General features: G+C 50.9%; 1 protein-coding gene across 2 annotated transcripts; it reads left to right on the forward strand.

Moving 5' to 3' along the window:
• Positions 1 to 394: 394 nt before the first annotated feature.
• Positions 395 to 11,779, forward strand: TREML2 (triggering receptor expressed on myeloid cells like 2). 2 transcript variants are annotated; one of them, XM_005553058.5, is made up of 5 exons: positions 395 to 550; positions 3,071 to 3,391; positions 6,667 to 7,075; positions 8,636 to 8,733; positions 9,025 to 11,779. In XM_005553058.5, the coding sequence occupies exons 1-5, from the start codon at positions 490 to 492 to the stop codon at positions 9,102 to 9,104; spliced, it is 969 nt and encodes a 322-aa protein (XP_005553115.3). In that variant the 5' UTR covers positions 395 to 489; the 3' UTR covers positions 9,105 to 11,779. The 2 variants fall into 2 exon arrangements, with proteins under 2 accessions (XP_005553115.3, XP_045246762.2); XM_045390827.3 differs by lacking the exon at positions 8,636 to 8,733.
• The last annotated feature ends 2,956 nt before the right edge of the window (positions 11,780 to 14,735 follow it).

The following is a 14,735-nucleotide window of genomic DNA, read 5'->3' on the forward strand; positions in this document are numbered from 1 at the left end:
CCCTGTGAATGTGTATATGTAGGAAACTAGGGTCAGAGATGCTCCATCTCAGCCTGAGAGCCTGCACCCCTGGGTCTCTGAGCCCAGAAGATTCCAGGAAAGTCTATACCTGAGGTTCCAGAAGCCTCACCCCAGTCCCCTAGCTGGATCCTAGGGACCAGTTTCCAGGGGAGACTGGGGAGGGCGGAGAGCCCTCTGACTGTGAGTCCTCCCTGGCCTGGGGCCCCAGACTGGGTGGAGCAGCCACACCTGCCTGAAGTTCTGAGGAAAAGGGCGGAAACAGCTGCCAGCACCGCCCTCATCATGGGCTCAATGAATCCCTGCGGTTGGCTGGAGGCAGTGGGTCCCACACTGCCTCACTTCCCTAAATGGGCAGCTTCACTTTTAGAACCCCAGGTCCTTCCCTGGCAGGCCCAGGTGGCACATCCTGTGTCGGGTGGGCCCTCACCTTGGATCTCCAGGCCTGACACTGACCAGCTGGATGGAACCATGGCCCCAGCCTTCCTGCTGCTGCTGCTGCTGCTGCTGTGGCCACAGGGTTGCGTCTCAGGTAAGGGGAGAAGGGGCTGCCTTGTGGAGGAGGGAGTGGGTACAGAGGCAGGAGCTCAGGGCCTTTTTCTTACCCTCCTTACCAGCAATTTTCTTGTTTAGTGTTTTGTGGGTTGGGGAAGGAGGAGATTAGGGCTGACTTAGTAGCTCTTTACCCTAATATCAGGCCCCAGGCAAAGCTAACCCAGGCCTCTCAAGCTAAGATAAAGCTCTGGACCCTCTCTGCATTGGCCCCTTTATCTGCTAGGCTTCCTCAGGCTTCAAAGCAGAGCCCTCAATTGCCTCACACAAATAGCTTTCTCTGCTTGGCCTCTGTCAGGAAGCCCTGTTTAGTTATGACAGCAATCATTGCATCATGCGTGCTTTGAACTGAATTTGAGCATTTTTCTTGAAATGCTGATGCCACATCCTGTCCCTGCCTCTGTCCTGAAGGGACCAGTGTGTGAATGCCTTTCCCACCTCACAGAAACCAATGCTCCTTGAGGGACCTCACCCATTCCTGCCCCTCTCGCTGCCATGGCAACAAAGTTACCACTTCCTGTTCAGTTCTGGGCATGGTGGGGGTTGGCAAGACTCACCACTGCCTGTGAGAGGGGTGGGAGGTGTAGACACACATGAAGACAGTGCCCTGGAGACCCATCCCAAGGTCACCCAACTCTGCACCTCCCAGAGAGTAAAGAAACAGCTTCCTAATGCCAGGGCAGAAAGGGGTCTCTCTTGTGCTAAGAAATCCTGGGCTCATCCACCAAATAATGAAGTTGGATCATTCTGTTTAGTCTGCAAGGGACAGAGGGATGCTTAGAGAGGGTGTGGCCTTACACAGAGCCTCAGCTCTAGTGGCTGCTGGGTGGGACTTGGGACAGATATCCTGGATTCTGGTGGGACAGATGTCCTGGGTTCTGGGCCCTTGACTGTCACAGCTCTGGGTTCCATTAGGGGAACTGGGAGCCCCTAGCATGTGGGAAAAGGAAGCATGCATTGAGCACGCACTGTGTGCAAAGCACTGACCTGGGGCAGAATTCTCACAGCAACCTGTGAGGGGTGTGGTGCTCGTCTCACTTGACTGATAAAGAAGCAGAAATACTTCTGTATCAGTCAAGTGTCTGTTCTGATATTTCTGTGTCAAACAGGTGACCTGATCACAACGCTAAGTGCTAAAAACAGGGTTTCAACCGTTGTTTATTTTGACTCCAAAATGTGTGCTCTCTGTTCTCTACCATGGGGAAGAGTCTTTTTATGTGTGTTTTTGTGGAAGGCTCTGGGGTGAAATTATCACAAGAGTCAGTGGTGAGTTTAGGGCAGGCAGAGGAGTGGAGGGACCCCACGACAGCTTTCTCCCTCTCTCTGTCCCCTGAGTCACCCTGCACACCGCAGTTCTGTTCTCTCTCTACCAGACTGTGGATTATGAGGGCTTGGACCACATCTTACTCCTCAGCATAGAGAGAAAGATATTGCAGGTGGAAAGTGAATAATTGTAGAATCCTGTGGTTCACACACCATTGGGAGTTTGTTTACATGTACATTTGGACAGGCTTGAGCTATGGGTTTTATGTAACTAGGATATTTTAAAACTAAACACCAGCTAGAATGAACTAAGGAAACTTATTTAAAGAGGACTACAGTGAACCTATTTGTGAAATAAATAACTATTAATCATTTTTTTCAAATACTGGATTTTCTTATCTACCTAATTAGCTGGGCACTGAAATTTCAGAACTTAATGACTTGTATTTGTGTCTCTGCATCTGTCTCACTGAGGGCATGACCTGGGTTTTTCCCACAGGAATTCCCTGGGAGGCTGGGCGCGGTGGCTCACGCCTGTAATCCGAGCACTTTCGGAGGCCAAGGCAGGTGGATCATGAGGTCAGGAGATCAAGACCATCCCGGCTAACACGGTGAAATCCCGTCTCTACTAAAAATACAAAACATTAGCCGGGCATGGTGGAGGGCGCCTGTAGTCTCAGCTACTCAGGAGGCTGAGGCAGGAGAATCGTTTGAACCCAGGAGGTGGAGGCTACAGTGAGCTGAGATCGCGCCACTGCACTCTAGCCTGGGCGACAGAGTGAGACTCCGTCTCAAAAACAAAACAAAACAAAACAAAACAAAAATGAATTCCCTGGGAATCCCTGAAGACAGAGCTTGTCACTCTCCCATCAGACTAGAAAATACCATGAGGAAAGGGGCTGTGTCTGAGGGAGCTCCGAGTGTAAGTGCTGCGTATCCTCCATTAGACCTGGGGCTCCCTGAAGGATATACCTGCCTCCTCCATCGGACTGAAAGCTCCCTGAGAGGGGGGCCTGTGTGTCCCCCGTAATACTGGGAGCTAGCTGTTTTCAGGGCCCGTTTACCTCCCTTCAGGCTGGGGAAAGCTCCCTGAGTATGGGATTATGTTTCCCCATCAGTCTGGTTTTCATGACAGCAGGACAATATCCACCTCGCCCTTCACCATGATCTTCAACCTTCATGATGCCTTCTTCCTCTCCTCTTGCCAGAGCTTATTCAACAAGTCTTGTCTCCACAGGCCCCTCTGCTGACAGCGTATACACAAAAGTGAGGCTCCTCGAAGGGGAGACTCTGTCTGTGCAGTGTTCCTATAAGGGCTACAAAAGCCGCATGGATGGCAAGGTTTGGTGCAAAGTCAGGAAGAAGAAGTGTGAGCTTGGCTTTGCCCGAGTCTGGGTGAAAGGGCCCCGCTACTTGCTGCAGGACGATGCCCAGGCCAAGGTGGTCAACATCACCATGGTGGCCCTCAGGCTCCAGGACTCAGGCCGATACTGGTGCATGCGCAACACCTCTGGGACCCTGTACCCCTTGATGGGCATCCAGCTGGATGTGTCTCCAGGTGAGTGGGCTGCAGGGGCACTGGGACGGGTGGAGGGAGTCCTCCCTGCCCCACACGCCACTAACATCAGAGATAATAAGGATAATAATCCATCAATGGACATGTTGCACTGTAGTGTTTTCAAAGTGCCTTTATGGCACTATTCATGGCACTATTGTCACCATTTTACAGATGAAGATAATGAGACCTGAAAACCCAATGTGACTCTGAGCTTGTCTGGGGTCCCAGAGCTAGCGGGTGGCTGAGATGAGGTTCAAACTTGGCACTGTCTGTGCTGTGTTTTATTCACTCATTGCTTCAACATAATTTACTGAGCCCCTATTATGTGGCAGGCACTATTCTAGGCTCTAAGGAGACAGTAGTGAGCAAAAATGCTCACAATCCTGCCCTATGGGAGATGACAGGCACACTTATTATCCAGACAAATAATTGCAGAAAACAAGAGGTGTTCATAAGAAACTGGGAAGTATTTCAAATAATTGCAGATAACTAGAGGTCTTCATGAACTAGGAAGTGACTCAGTGGTGGGGGAGCTACTGAAGTACGGGGGGTCAGAGAACACTTCCCTGAGCAGGCAACACCAAGCAGAGCCCTGAATGGTGAGCATGCTCCAGCCCCCCATCTGGGTGCTTTGAAGGGCACTTTGTGGCAACAGCTAAATGTGCAAAGGTCATGAGGTCAGAAGGAGTTTGGCTTGTATAAGGCTTATTTAGTCGCTCCATATGGAGTGTGAGGCAATGAGCGATGAGGTTGGAGAGTCAAGCAGCCCCAAAGACCATAAGTTGGAATTTGGGTATAAGAGGAAGCTACTAGAGAGCTCAGAGAGCTGTGTCATGACTTGTTTTTAAGAATGTAGTGGCCACTTGTTGAGGATGGATTTGAATGGTATGAACATGGGCAGAGAGGCCATTGTGGGCATCTGGCTGGAAATAACAGTAGCCTGGAGTACAATGTAGGCACTAGTGGCAGAGATATGTGAATGGGCTCAAATCTATGTTTTTCAGACTTTCTGTTCAGCTCGTCTGTTTTGGAGGTAGGACAGAATTTCCTCAGTTGAGAGGTGAGCCAAAAGGGGGAATCATGGATGATCCAAGGTTTTTCTATTTCATCAGCAGGTGGATGATGGTCCCCTTGATAGTGTAGGGTAAATCTGAAAGAGGAGCTAATTTGGAGGAGAAAAATCAAGAGCTCTCTTTTGTCATGTTAAGTTTAAGATACCTCCTAGAACCAAGTGGGGAAATGCAGCCAGCAGTGATATATCTGCCTGGAGCTCAGGTGAGAGGTCAGAGCTGGGGTATGTATTTGAAAGTATCTCTATAAAGATAGTGTTTTAAGTCCAGAGAATTAGAGAAATCTATAGACACAGAAAGTAGATTAGTGGTTGCTCAAGGCTGGGGGAAGGAAAAGGGGATACAGAGTCATAGCTAAACGGTAAGGGGTTTCTTTTGGAGATGATGAAGATGTTCTAAAACTCACTGTGATGATGGTTGCATAACTTTGTAACCATAATAAAGAGCCATTGAGCTTTATACTATAAATGGGATGTGAGTTATATCTCAATAAAATTATTAAAAATATCAAGATCTAAAAGCTCTCCCTTGAGTGTAGGTAAAAAAGAGTGGAGCACCAAGCCATGGGGTCCTTCCACATTTATTAGATAGAAAAGGGAAAGGAGTCAGCTAAAGAGCCTGAAAAAGGCAGCCAGTTATTACGCAATTTACTATCCACCCTTCCCCATTCGCCTAACTCAATTGCGTCTCCATCTTCCATGGGGTCTGAACTAGGGAAAATGCTGTCGCTAAAATGTGGAGCCAAATCTCATTCCTCCCCTCTCCAGTTCCGAGTGAGACCCAGGGAAGTTGAAACTGGTTCACTGAAGTCTTAATATGTAGGGATAGAAACATTAAACATTACATGCTTTTATTTTTTTCTCATCATTTCCTCTAATCGTGTTATGTCAAATCTCACTTTCTACCTCTTAAGGACAATTTGTGAAGATTTCAACTTTGCAGGACCTTTTCGGTTATCAGGAAATAAGAAAATCCTTAGTCCAACTACAAACTCTAGTCATCTAGCAGTGTAGGATATTCTACCATCCCTGAAGACCAGGTTGTATGGTCCAAGGCACCTAAAGTGGAGAAAGAAGGTTGCTGGCTGCCCAGCTCCCCATCCTGCATCTTGGGCTGTGGAGAAGGCGGGGTTCCTCTTTGTTACCTCTTCTTAGCCCTCTTAGTGTGTTGATGTAGGAATGCGGGAGGGGCAGATGGTTATGTGGCTTAACTGAGTGTTGTAGGAATGCTGTCTCTGTTGGATGTCATTCCTTGTCTGCCAGCCCTTTGAGATCCTCTCTGAGTGTCCACATACTCTCCCAAGGCACTAATGTGTGAGTTCTCTGAAGAATTCTTTAGGGGTGTCCCCACTGCCGAGTATGATGATGTGGGAGCTCTGACTCCAGGTGAGCCTCTTGCTCTATCCCTATCCTCACCAATGCTGCTTGCTCTGGGTCCCCTTCCGTAGAAAAATGGGTCAAGCTCAGCCACCTTCCATGAAGACCATTTGGCCCTTAGGAAATTGCCCTTTCCATGCACAGCAGTGGGATGTAGCAGCCTCTGTCTCCAATTTTCTCATTCTGTGCTGAGACAAAACCAACACTCACTGCTAGGTCAATGCCTCACAGCTCCTCAACCTCCCTCCTCATCCACTATCCAAAACCCAGGCTTCTTCTAGAAAATGGGGTGTAAAAGGGCTGGGTTGATGGATGAATGTAGCAGGACCAGTTTGATATCTCTTAGTGAGTCCCCAAGGAAAGTGTCTGACCCCAAGTGACTGCAGCTTTCTTTGGAATTTGAGGCCCTTAATGCCTCCTTGTCCTCATCTCTGGACACTACTTGTCAATTATGGAACAGCTGGAAAAGTCCCTGTTCGACATTATTTTTTGGAAATCTTTTTGGTCCATAGGAACGAAGAGGGCCTGGAAAGTGACAACAGAGAAATGGGGATGGAGAGGGAACAGGTGGCCTGACATGGGAGGGGAAAAAGAGATTGTGGTAGTCTCTCCCTTCTTCAGTATGCCTACTTCCTTCCTCCTGATATTATTTTCTGAACAAATACACATCTGATCACTCAGCAGCCAGAATCCTAGGCCCAAGGTCAAGGAGAAGAGAAGAGGACAGGCCCCCATCCAGGTTTCCAGGCAACTGTGTGGGCTGCCAGGATCTGCTCCCAGCACTGAGGCCCCCAAGTCAGTCTAACGTTCCTCCCTTTCTGTCCTTCAGCTCCCAAAACTGAGAGGAACACTCCTTTCACACATCTGGCCAACATCCTCAAGAGTGGAACTGTCACAACTGGCCAAGCCCCTACCTCAGGCCCTGATGCCCCTTTTACCACTGGCGTGACGATGTTCACCCCGGGACTCCTCACCTTGCCTAGACTCTTGGCCTCCACCAGACCTGCCTCCAAGAGAGGCTGCAGCTTCACTGCCACCAGCACCACCAGCCAGGGACCCAGGAGGACCACGGGGTCCCAGACAGTGACTACATCTCCCAGCAATGCCAGGGACTCCTCTGCTGGCCCAGAATCCATCTCCACTAAGTCTGGGCACCTCAGCACCAGATCGCCCACCACAGGGCTCTGCCTCACCAGCAGATCTCTGCTCAACAGACTACCCTCCATACCCTCCATCAGGTACCCATGGGGCCTGGGGTTGAGTGGCACTAGCACCTAGTGCCCAAACAGACCTGGAGGTGCAAGTCTCATATCTGATCTTCCCCTTTTGCTCCCCAGGAACCCAATGTGGCCTGCTTCTGAATGGGAGGTGGGGGACTGGAAGTAACATAAAGGATGGCAATGGAGAGGAGAGGCAGGAGAGAGGAGGGCCAGGGGAAGGGAGGGTCATGAGGAGGAGGGGCAGGAGAAAGAGGGGTCAGGAGAAAAGAGAGTCACTGGGGATGAGGGTCAGGAGAAAAGAGGGTGGGGAGAGGAGGGGCAGGGAAAAAGAGGGTCAGTGGGGAGGAGGGGCAGGGGAAAAAAGGGTGGGGGCAGGAGGAGCAGGGGAAAGGAGGTAGGGGAAGAGGATCAGGGAGGAGGAAGGTCAGTGGAGAGCAGAGTTGGGGGAGGAAGGTGAGGAAAGTGTCAGCAGAGAGGAGGGTTGGGGATAAAGGTTGGGGGAGATGAGGGTTGCAGGGATGAGGGCAGGGGACTATGAGAGTCGGGGGCATTAGGGTCAGGGGGATAAGGATGGGGGGAAATGAAGGTTGTAGGGGAGGAGAGTCAGAGAAGAAGAAGGTCAGTGGGAGGAGTATCAGGGGAGACAGGGGTTGTGGAGATGAGGGTAGAGGGCAATGAGAGTTGGTAGAATTAGGGCCAGGTGGGATGAGAGTCAGAGATGAGCATGTCAGGGGATGGGTGGCCTGAAGAGTCTATGGATGGAGAGGAGAGGGTGAGGATGGGGCAAGGATGTGCCTCATGGAGTAGGAAGTGGAAAATGGGGGTTGCTTTAATTTGGGTTCCTCTAGAGAAGCTGACTCTGAGGCAGGGATATGCATCTTATATGGAACACTGAAAAAAAGGTAGGGGAGTGGAACAGGGCAGGGAAGGCCTCTAATAAAGAGTACTTAACCAGGCAGCTACTGTGCACAAGAGTCTAATCCCAATGGGGAGAGTCAGATCCAGCGTCAAACACACATCTACAGGGCAGAGGAGCCCGTGTAGTTACATACCAACTCCAGCTGGTCCTCGGTAGAGGGCTGCCTGCTGTGTGTGGCATGGGGGACTCTAGTGACAAGAGAAAGGCCTCAGCCTCCCGCCCACAGAAAAGGAGGTGCTGATGACCTATATGTGGAAATGATACTGGCAAGGGGATACAGGCAGGGGCCCGACAGCATCTGCTACAGAGGACAGAGTGGGGAAGAGGCATCCTCAAGCCCCTTGAGGAGAGCAAGCATCTTGATCTCTTAGCCACAAATGGGAGTCTCCTAGAATCCTCATCCTCACTGATGAACAGATTTGGGGGCATAATAGAGGAGAGGTACCAAAGTAGAGAGATGCTCCCCTCTACCTGGGGACGTCCTCCTCTTAACTCCGGATGTCACACTTGCTTCTATGGCCGGGACTGCAAGGAAGAGAGTGGCTGTCTACCCTGAGAAGGGCGTGCTCTCAGGGTTTCTGCTACAGGTCCGAACCCAAAGTGGGTTAGGATGGGGGACCTTGGTGCTCACCCGCATCTGCCCTGTCCCTTCTCCTCAGGCACCAGGAAGTTTACTCCACTGTGCTTGTGGTGCTGACCCTCCTGGTGCTGATGCTGATCATGGTCTATGGGTTTTGGAAGAAGAGATACATGGCAAGTGAGTAGAGCCCACCTCCCAGCCTCCTGAGGGCAGAGCTCTGGGTAACTGCACTAAGGGTTATGACCTCAAGTCCCCAAGTGATATGGCCCTTGGCCTGTGTCCAGTCAAAAGGACCGTGAAGCTTCCACCTGGGGAGGACGGCCAGGCAGAGACCACCCAACACAACCCTAACGTGGTGACCTGGAAGGAAGCAGAGGCAGAGCCAGAAAGGGACTGGGGCTGGTGGAGGAGCATTGGGGCACTGTGGGCAGGGCAGGACCCTTCCTCAGCTCTCCCTGTTTCTTGCAGGCTACAGCATGTGCAGCGATCCTTCTAGAGGTGACCCACCTAGAAGACCAGAGCCCCATGTGGAAGTCTGCTTGATCTGAGGCCACTTATGCATTGGAAGGGGAGCTTCTCCCAGAGTGGCCCCAGGGGTCTAGAGGAGGGGTAAAGATTGGGGCCAGTCTGGATCGGATGAAGCTGGAGGACTTGTGCAATGCTGGACTCACCCAGGACTTCCCAAAACCAGAGGCTGCCATCCTGAGCAGCCCCACAGCCCAGTGTTCTCCTGGGCGGCAGGAACCTGGGGAGGGGCCCAGAGCAAAGGGCATCAGTCAGAAAGTCCCGAGGAAATGTGTCCAGTGGTTTCTGCTCGGAGCTGCAGACCCCAGGGCTCTTGGTGGAGGCAGCGGAACCCTGAGAGTGCTGTTTACAGAGAACCTCAGCTCCCGTCTGCCTCAGAAACCCTATCAGGGTGAGCTGTCCTCCCCACCAGGGCCACTGTGTCCTCTGCTTCCCTCTGCTCTGCTTTAGCCTCCCCTAAGGTTAGGGAAGAAAGAGTCGGGCTCATGATTCCCAGAGGCGGTGATGTCCCATCCTGGAGGAGAGGAAACAGTGACTAAAAGCTGGGGACCCACAGAGGAGTTGGCAGCTTCCCTTGTCGGGCCAGGTGTCCTTTGCTGGGCCTCTGGATGTCCCTGCCCTGACTGGGGCTGCTCCTCCCTCCTGTCCTGGTATCCCGCAGAGCCCACGCTCTCACTGCTGCCACCTGCTGGCCGCTGCCTCCTTAGAAAGCTGTGACCAGGCAGCTAAGAGCTTCCGGGCTGCAGGGTCAGCCTCTCCCAAGACTGAAGTGCAGAGGCTGGACTTGGGGCTCTCTCCCCCAGCTTCTACACCTGGGTTCCAAGTCTGAGTTCCCACAAGGGACCCAGCAGCCTCCAGCAAGTCCATACCCTGGGGTGGCTGAGACTTTGGCTCTGTATGGAGGGTGCTCACCCCACAGACACTGGTAGGGAGACCATGGCTCAGAGGAAGGGTGGAGCACCCCCACTCCCCCACTCCTACTCCTCAGGGTAGAGAGAGAAGACACACTTGGGACACAGTGAAGACAGCAACTTGGAACTGACCACGGCCTGGAGGGGACAGGGAAAATGGAGCCCAAGTAGCCTCTGGCCAGGGACCCAGTGGCCCGAGGACTCTGCCTCCCACCCACTGACTCAGGGCTCGGACTCAGCCTCTATTGTCCGACCACTGGCTTGGGGTCCAGCAGTGAAGGCTGGAGAATGCAGCCTGGATTCCCCTACACACACACACACACACACACACACACACACACACACACACACGGGTGTCTACTGACCTGGAGTGACTGGAATAGCACCTGGGGATAAATGTGACAACTGTGCATTCAATCCTGGGTCAGGGACATTCTAATGGCCAGGAGAGTGACACAGCCAGGACCTTGATGGACAGCCAGAGGGGCCACTTCAGGATGGATGTGGGGAGAGTGGAAGAGGCAGGGAGTAATCCTGAGAGACAGCAGGGAGGAGGCACTTCTTCCCTATGTCCAGGAGAGGGCAATAGAGGGAAGACTGAGGCTGAAGAACTGATGGCTCTGGTCCCAGGACAGACAGACAGACAGACAGACACACACACACACACACACACACACACACACACACATACACATACACACACACCCATCTCTGTAGCAAGCAACCTCCTATGATAGCTGTTCTCCCTGTCATGACGGTATAGCTACCATCCTGTTGTGTGCTAGGAGGGAGCTTAACCTACCTGGGGAAAAATAGCTCCCCAAGAGCTCGCACCAGCACCACTGATGAACCTGCTTCCTCTGAGAGTGAGATGCCCAGGGGGAGGAGCCCTAGGGAATAAGTCAGGGACAGGGACCAGGATGCCACTCTGTCACTGTGTGACCCTCAGCAAGTCACTAACCCTTGGCCTCATTTTTCCTCTCTTGTGAAAAAGGACAATAATTCCTACTTCTCAAGATTGTTTTCAAGATAAAATAATATTAGCATTGTACAAAGATGCAAATGCCTCATTACTATTGTTTCTTAAGTTGTTTTCCAGCTCTAATGTTGTTTCCTACATTACTTTTAAGACCTTAGGATTCTATTTCTTAGTTTTGTCCTATCTGTTCCCAGTTGTCATCACTATATGGATGTTGGGGTCCCCCTGATGACAGCCCCTTTGGAAAGGTCCTCTTTTGAGGAGGGGAGGGTACAGGGTGGACTCATCTCAGTGTGAACTTGGCAAGTCACTATCCCTCTCTAATTCTGTTTCCTCATCTGGAACAGGAATGAGAGAGGAGAAAGGAAGAAACCAGTCAGGCAGGCAGTTAGGGTGGGTTCTCGGTTGAATTCTTTTAAACAAAAGAACAGCCTGAAAAATCAAGCTGCAGGCACAGATATGGGAATTTGCACAGGGGGCTTGCCTAAGACATGCCCACAGCCTCACAGATAAGACAGATTACACAGGTGACTTGCCCAAACATGCCCACAATGAAAAATTTCATCCCCTGACATGTGCAATAAGGGGAACAAAGCAATATGGAGTAACTCAAGCTAAGGGCCCACATGCACATTAGAAGGACAGGGTGAAGCTACCATGTGCCTTATGCAAATGAGTCACCCAGTCCTCATCAGTTTCTTATAAAAACCTTTGCATTCAACTGTAAAAATGGCAACCCTCTTTCAGGCCCCCTCTCTACAGCAGAGAGCTTTCTTCTCTCACTCATTAAACTTTCACTCCAACCTCATCCTTGGTGTCCACGCTCCTTAATTTTCATGGTTGTGAGACAAAGAACTCCAGTAATACCTCAAACAACAAGAGATGGCTACATTGTGGTGCATTGGTGAGACTGTAACAGGAGGATGGAGATGAGCTCTGAAGCCTCTTCTCGCTTCCTAGGGTATGTGTGTCAGAGGTGTTTAAACTGGAGTGACTCCATCTTGTATAGAGGCTGGGTAAAATAAGGCTGAGACCTACTGGGCTGCATTCGCAGATGTTAGGCATTCTAAGTCACAGGGCAAGATAGATTGGCACATTATATGCAAATAATAATGCATTAGCATGCTAAGGGACACTCCCACCAGCACCATGACAGCTTACAAATGATATGGCAACATCAGGAAGCTACCTTATATGGTCTGAAAAGAGGAGGAACCCTTAGCTCCGGGAATTGCCCACTCTTTTCCTGGGAAACTCATGAATAATCCACTCCTTGTTTAGCATATAATCAAGAAGTAACAATAAATATAAGCAGCTAAGCTGCCTATGTTCCTGCTCAATGGAGTAGCCATTCTTTATTCCTTTACTTTTTTAATAAACTTGCTTTCATTTTACCGTATGGATTTACCCTGAATTCTTTCTTGTGTGAGATCCAAGAACCCTCTCTTGGGGTCTGGATCAGGATCCCTTTCCAGTAATGTGTGCAGAACAGTTGCATGGACACAGCTCAGCATTAAGTGAGGTGGGGCACACTGGGAAAGAACAGGAGCCAGCCCTGGCCTCAATCTGCTCACAGCCTCTGAGGGATGGGAGACACGGCACTGCTGGGTACACCCCAGACCTTACACTGTGTGGTCAGACACTACAGTGCAAGAGATAGGAGGTCCTCAAGTCCGTCCAAGATGGGGGAACTGGGAATCCTGTAGGCTCTGGCCAGCCAGGCAGGCTTCAGGGAGGAGGTGGGGCTCTATCTGAGGCCCAAACCATGGGGCGGAGTCAGGAGGTGAGATCTAGTTGCAGAGACTGCACAGGCCATGGCAGCTGGGAGCCGTGGGGAGGCTTGATGAGAAGGGGCTGTGGAGGGTGGAAGGGGACATGACCATACACCAGGTGGTTGCTGGACCCAAGAAGAGGCCTTTAGCTGTGTCCTGCAGTAGGGCACAGTAGCTGTGAGGGTGACCAACTGTCCCTGTTTGCCCCTAAGGGGTTCCTGGAACCAAGTGAACCAGCACAATTTGCTCACCCTAGGAGCCTGCTCCTGTAAGAACTTCCATGGTAAGGACACAGGGGGCTGAGGAGCTATAGACCAAGCCTCATATCCCCAGCCCCAACTGGACACTTTCCTAAACACGCCAGCCTTTCACTTCCTCCCTCCTCTCTCAACCTTCTTCTTGAAGCTCCGGGGACCCAGATCCACAGCAGATCCACGGCAGGAAGACGCAGGGCAGGTGGGGCATCGGACAGGCTGCTCGCTTTAGCAGGTGAGACAACAAAGCTTCCTGAGCAACAGGCTGTGGACACAGAACACACACCTGGGAAGGGCTGATCATCATGGCCAATGGAAGAACAAATAAAGTAAATCCAGCACCTCCTGGATGTAGACATGCCTGCATGGAGTCCAGCAAGCAGGCATTAGGTTTACAGTTCTCTTCAATGGCTGCAACGTGCCTTCACTCTGGATCAAATCGAGAGAGTGGATGCCGTGCTGCCGGCTCCTCATGCAGGACATTAAGATGGTGAGGGCAGGTCTCCTCTGCCAGCTCTGTTGGAGTCTTCCTCAGCTGCAGAGAGCCGCCTTGCCAATGCCAGATTCCCCTCCCAGGACACCCCACCTCCCCTGACTGATTGACAAGTCCTCAAGGGCCATCCTATCTTCGGAACTCCTCCCGGGATACCCTGAGTCTCCTTATGGCCTCTATTGCAACCTGACTTCTCGTTCTGCCTGTGAAAGGAAAATAAATCTCAGAACCCCCAAATCACTAAGCCAGGGGAAAAGTCAAGCTGGGAACCACAGCAGGCAAACTGGCCTCCCATGTTATTCCTAAATAAGATAACTACAAAGATTTAAAAACTATGTACCTCCCTCACAATTTGCCCACAAGACAATTATTTGTGGGCCTCAAGATCTTGGGCCTAAAACAGTTCTGTTGATTTTCACCCTGACAGTGTAAACTGTTAGCTGATCTCCACAGGTGTAGGACAGAAAGTCATCCCTCTGCTCACCTGGGATGAATGCATATCTGATTGCTTCTCTGCCCTATTGTTTATGTAAAAATGCAGATTCACTGAGCCAGAGTAAATTGTGTATTCAGTGAAAAACTGATAGAGGACTCAAAAGAATGCAACCTTTTGTCTGTTATCTATCTATGACTTGGAAGCCACCTTTCCCACTGCCCCGTCCACACCCACCCTGGACCAAATGTACATTGGTCCAGATCGAGCCAATGTACATCTTACATATATTGATTGATGTCTCATGTCTCCCTAACATGTATAAAAACAAGCTGTGCCCCAACCACCTTGGGCACATGTCATCAGGGCTCCTGAGGCTCTTGTGGGCCTGTCCTTAACCTTGGCAAAGTAGACTTTCTGAATTGACTGAGGCCTGCTTCCTGCTCTTCTCCTCCCCAGACGTTGGTCCCAGAGCGCTTTAAATCTCCAGTGCTAATCTGCACCTGACGCTGTGCCCAGGAACCCAACCTGCAGCACCACAGTTTTACAGTTTTTCTTTTCTTTGTTGTTTGTTAACTGTCAATAGCCTGTGAAAATTGATTTTCTATAGTTCATATAAGGACAATTTTTTAAAAATGTGTTTGATTAGTGTCATCTTTCATCAAACGCTCTGGAGTGATTATGGCAGCTCAGAGCTGGGGAAGGAGATGATCTGGGGGCTGAGATACCCTTTCCCCTCCTCCTCCCATCCCCATCTTCCCCTCCCAAGGCTTTACTCTCTCCCACCTTTGCCATAGACACCCCCTGCATCT

This window comes from Macaca fascicularis, chromosome 4 (assembly GCF_037993035.2).
Source record: "Macaca fascicularis isolate 582-1 chromosome 4, T2T-MFA8v1.1".
Taxonomy (NCBI): Eukaryota; Metazoa; Chordata; class Mammalia; order Primates; family Cercopithecidae; genus Macaca; species Macaca fascicularis.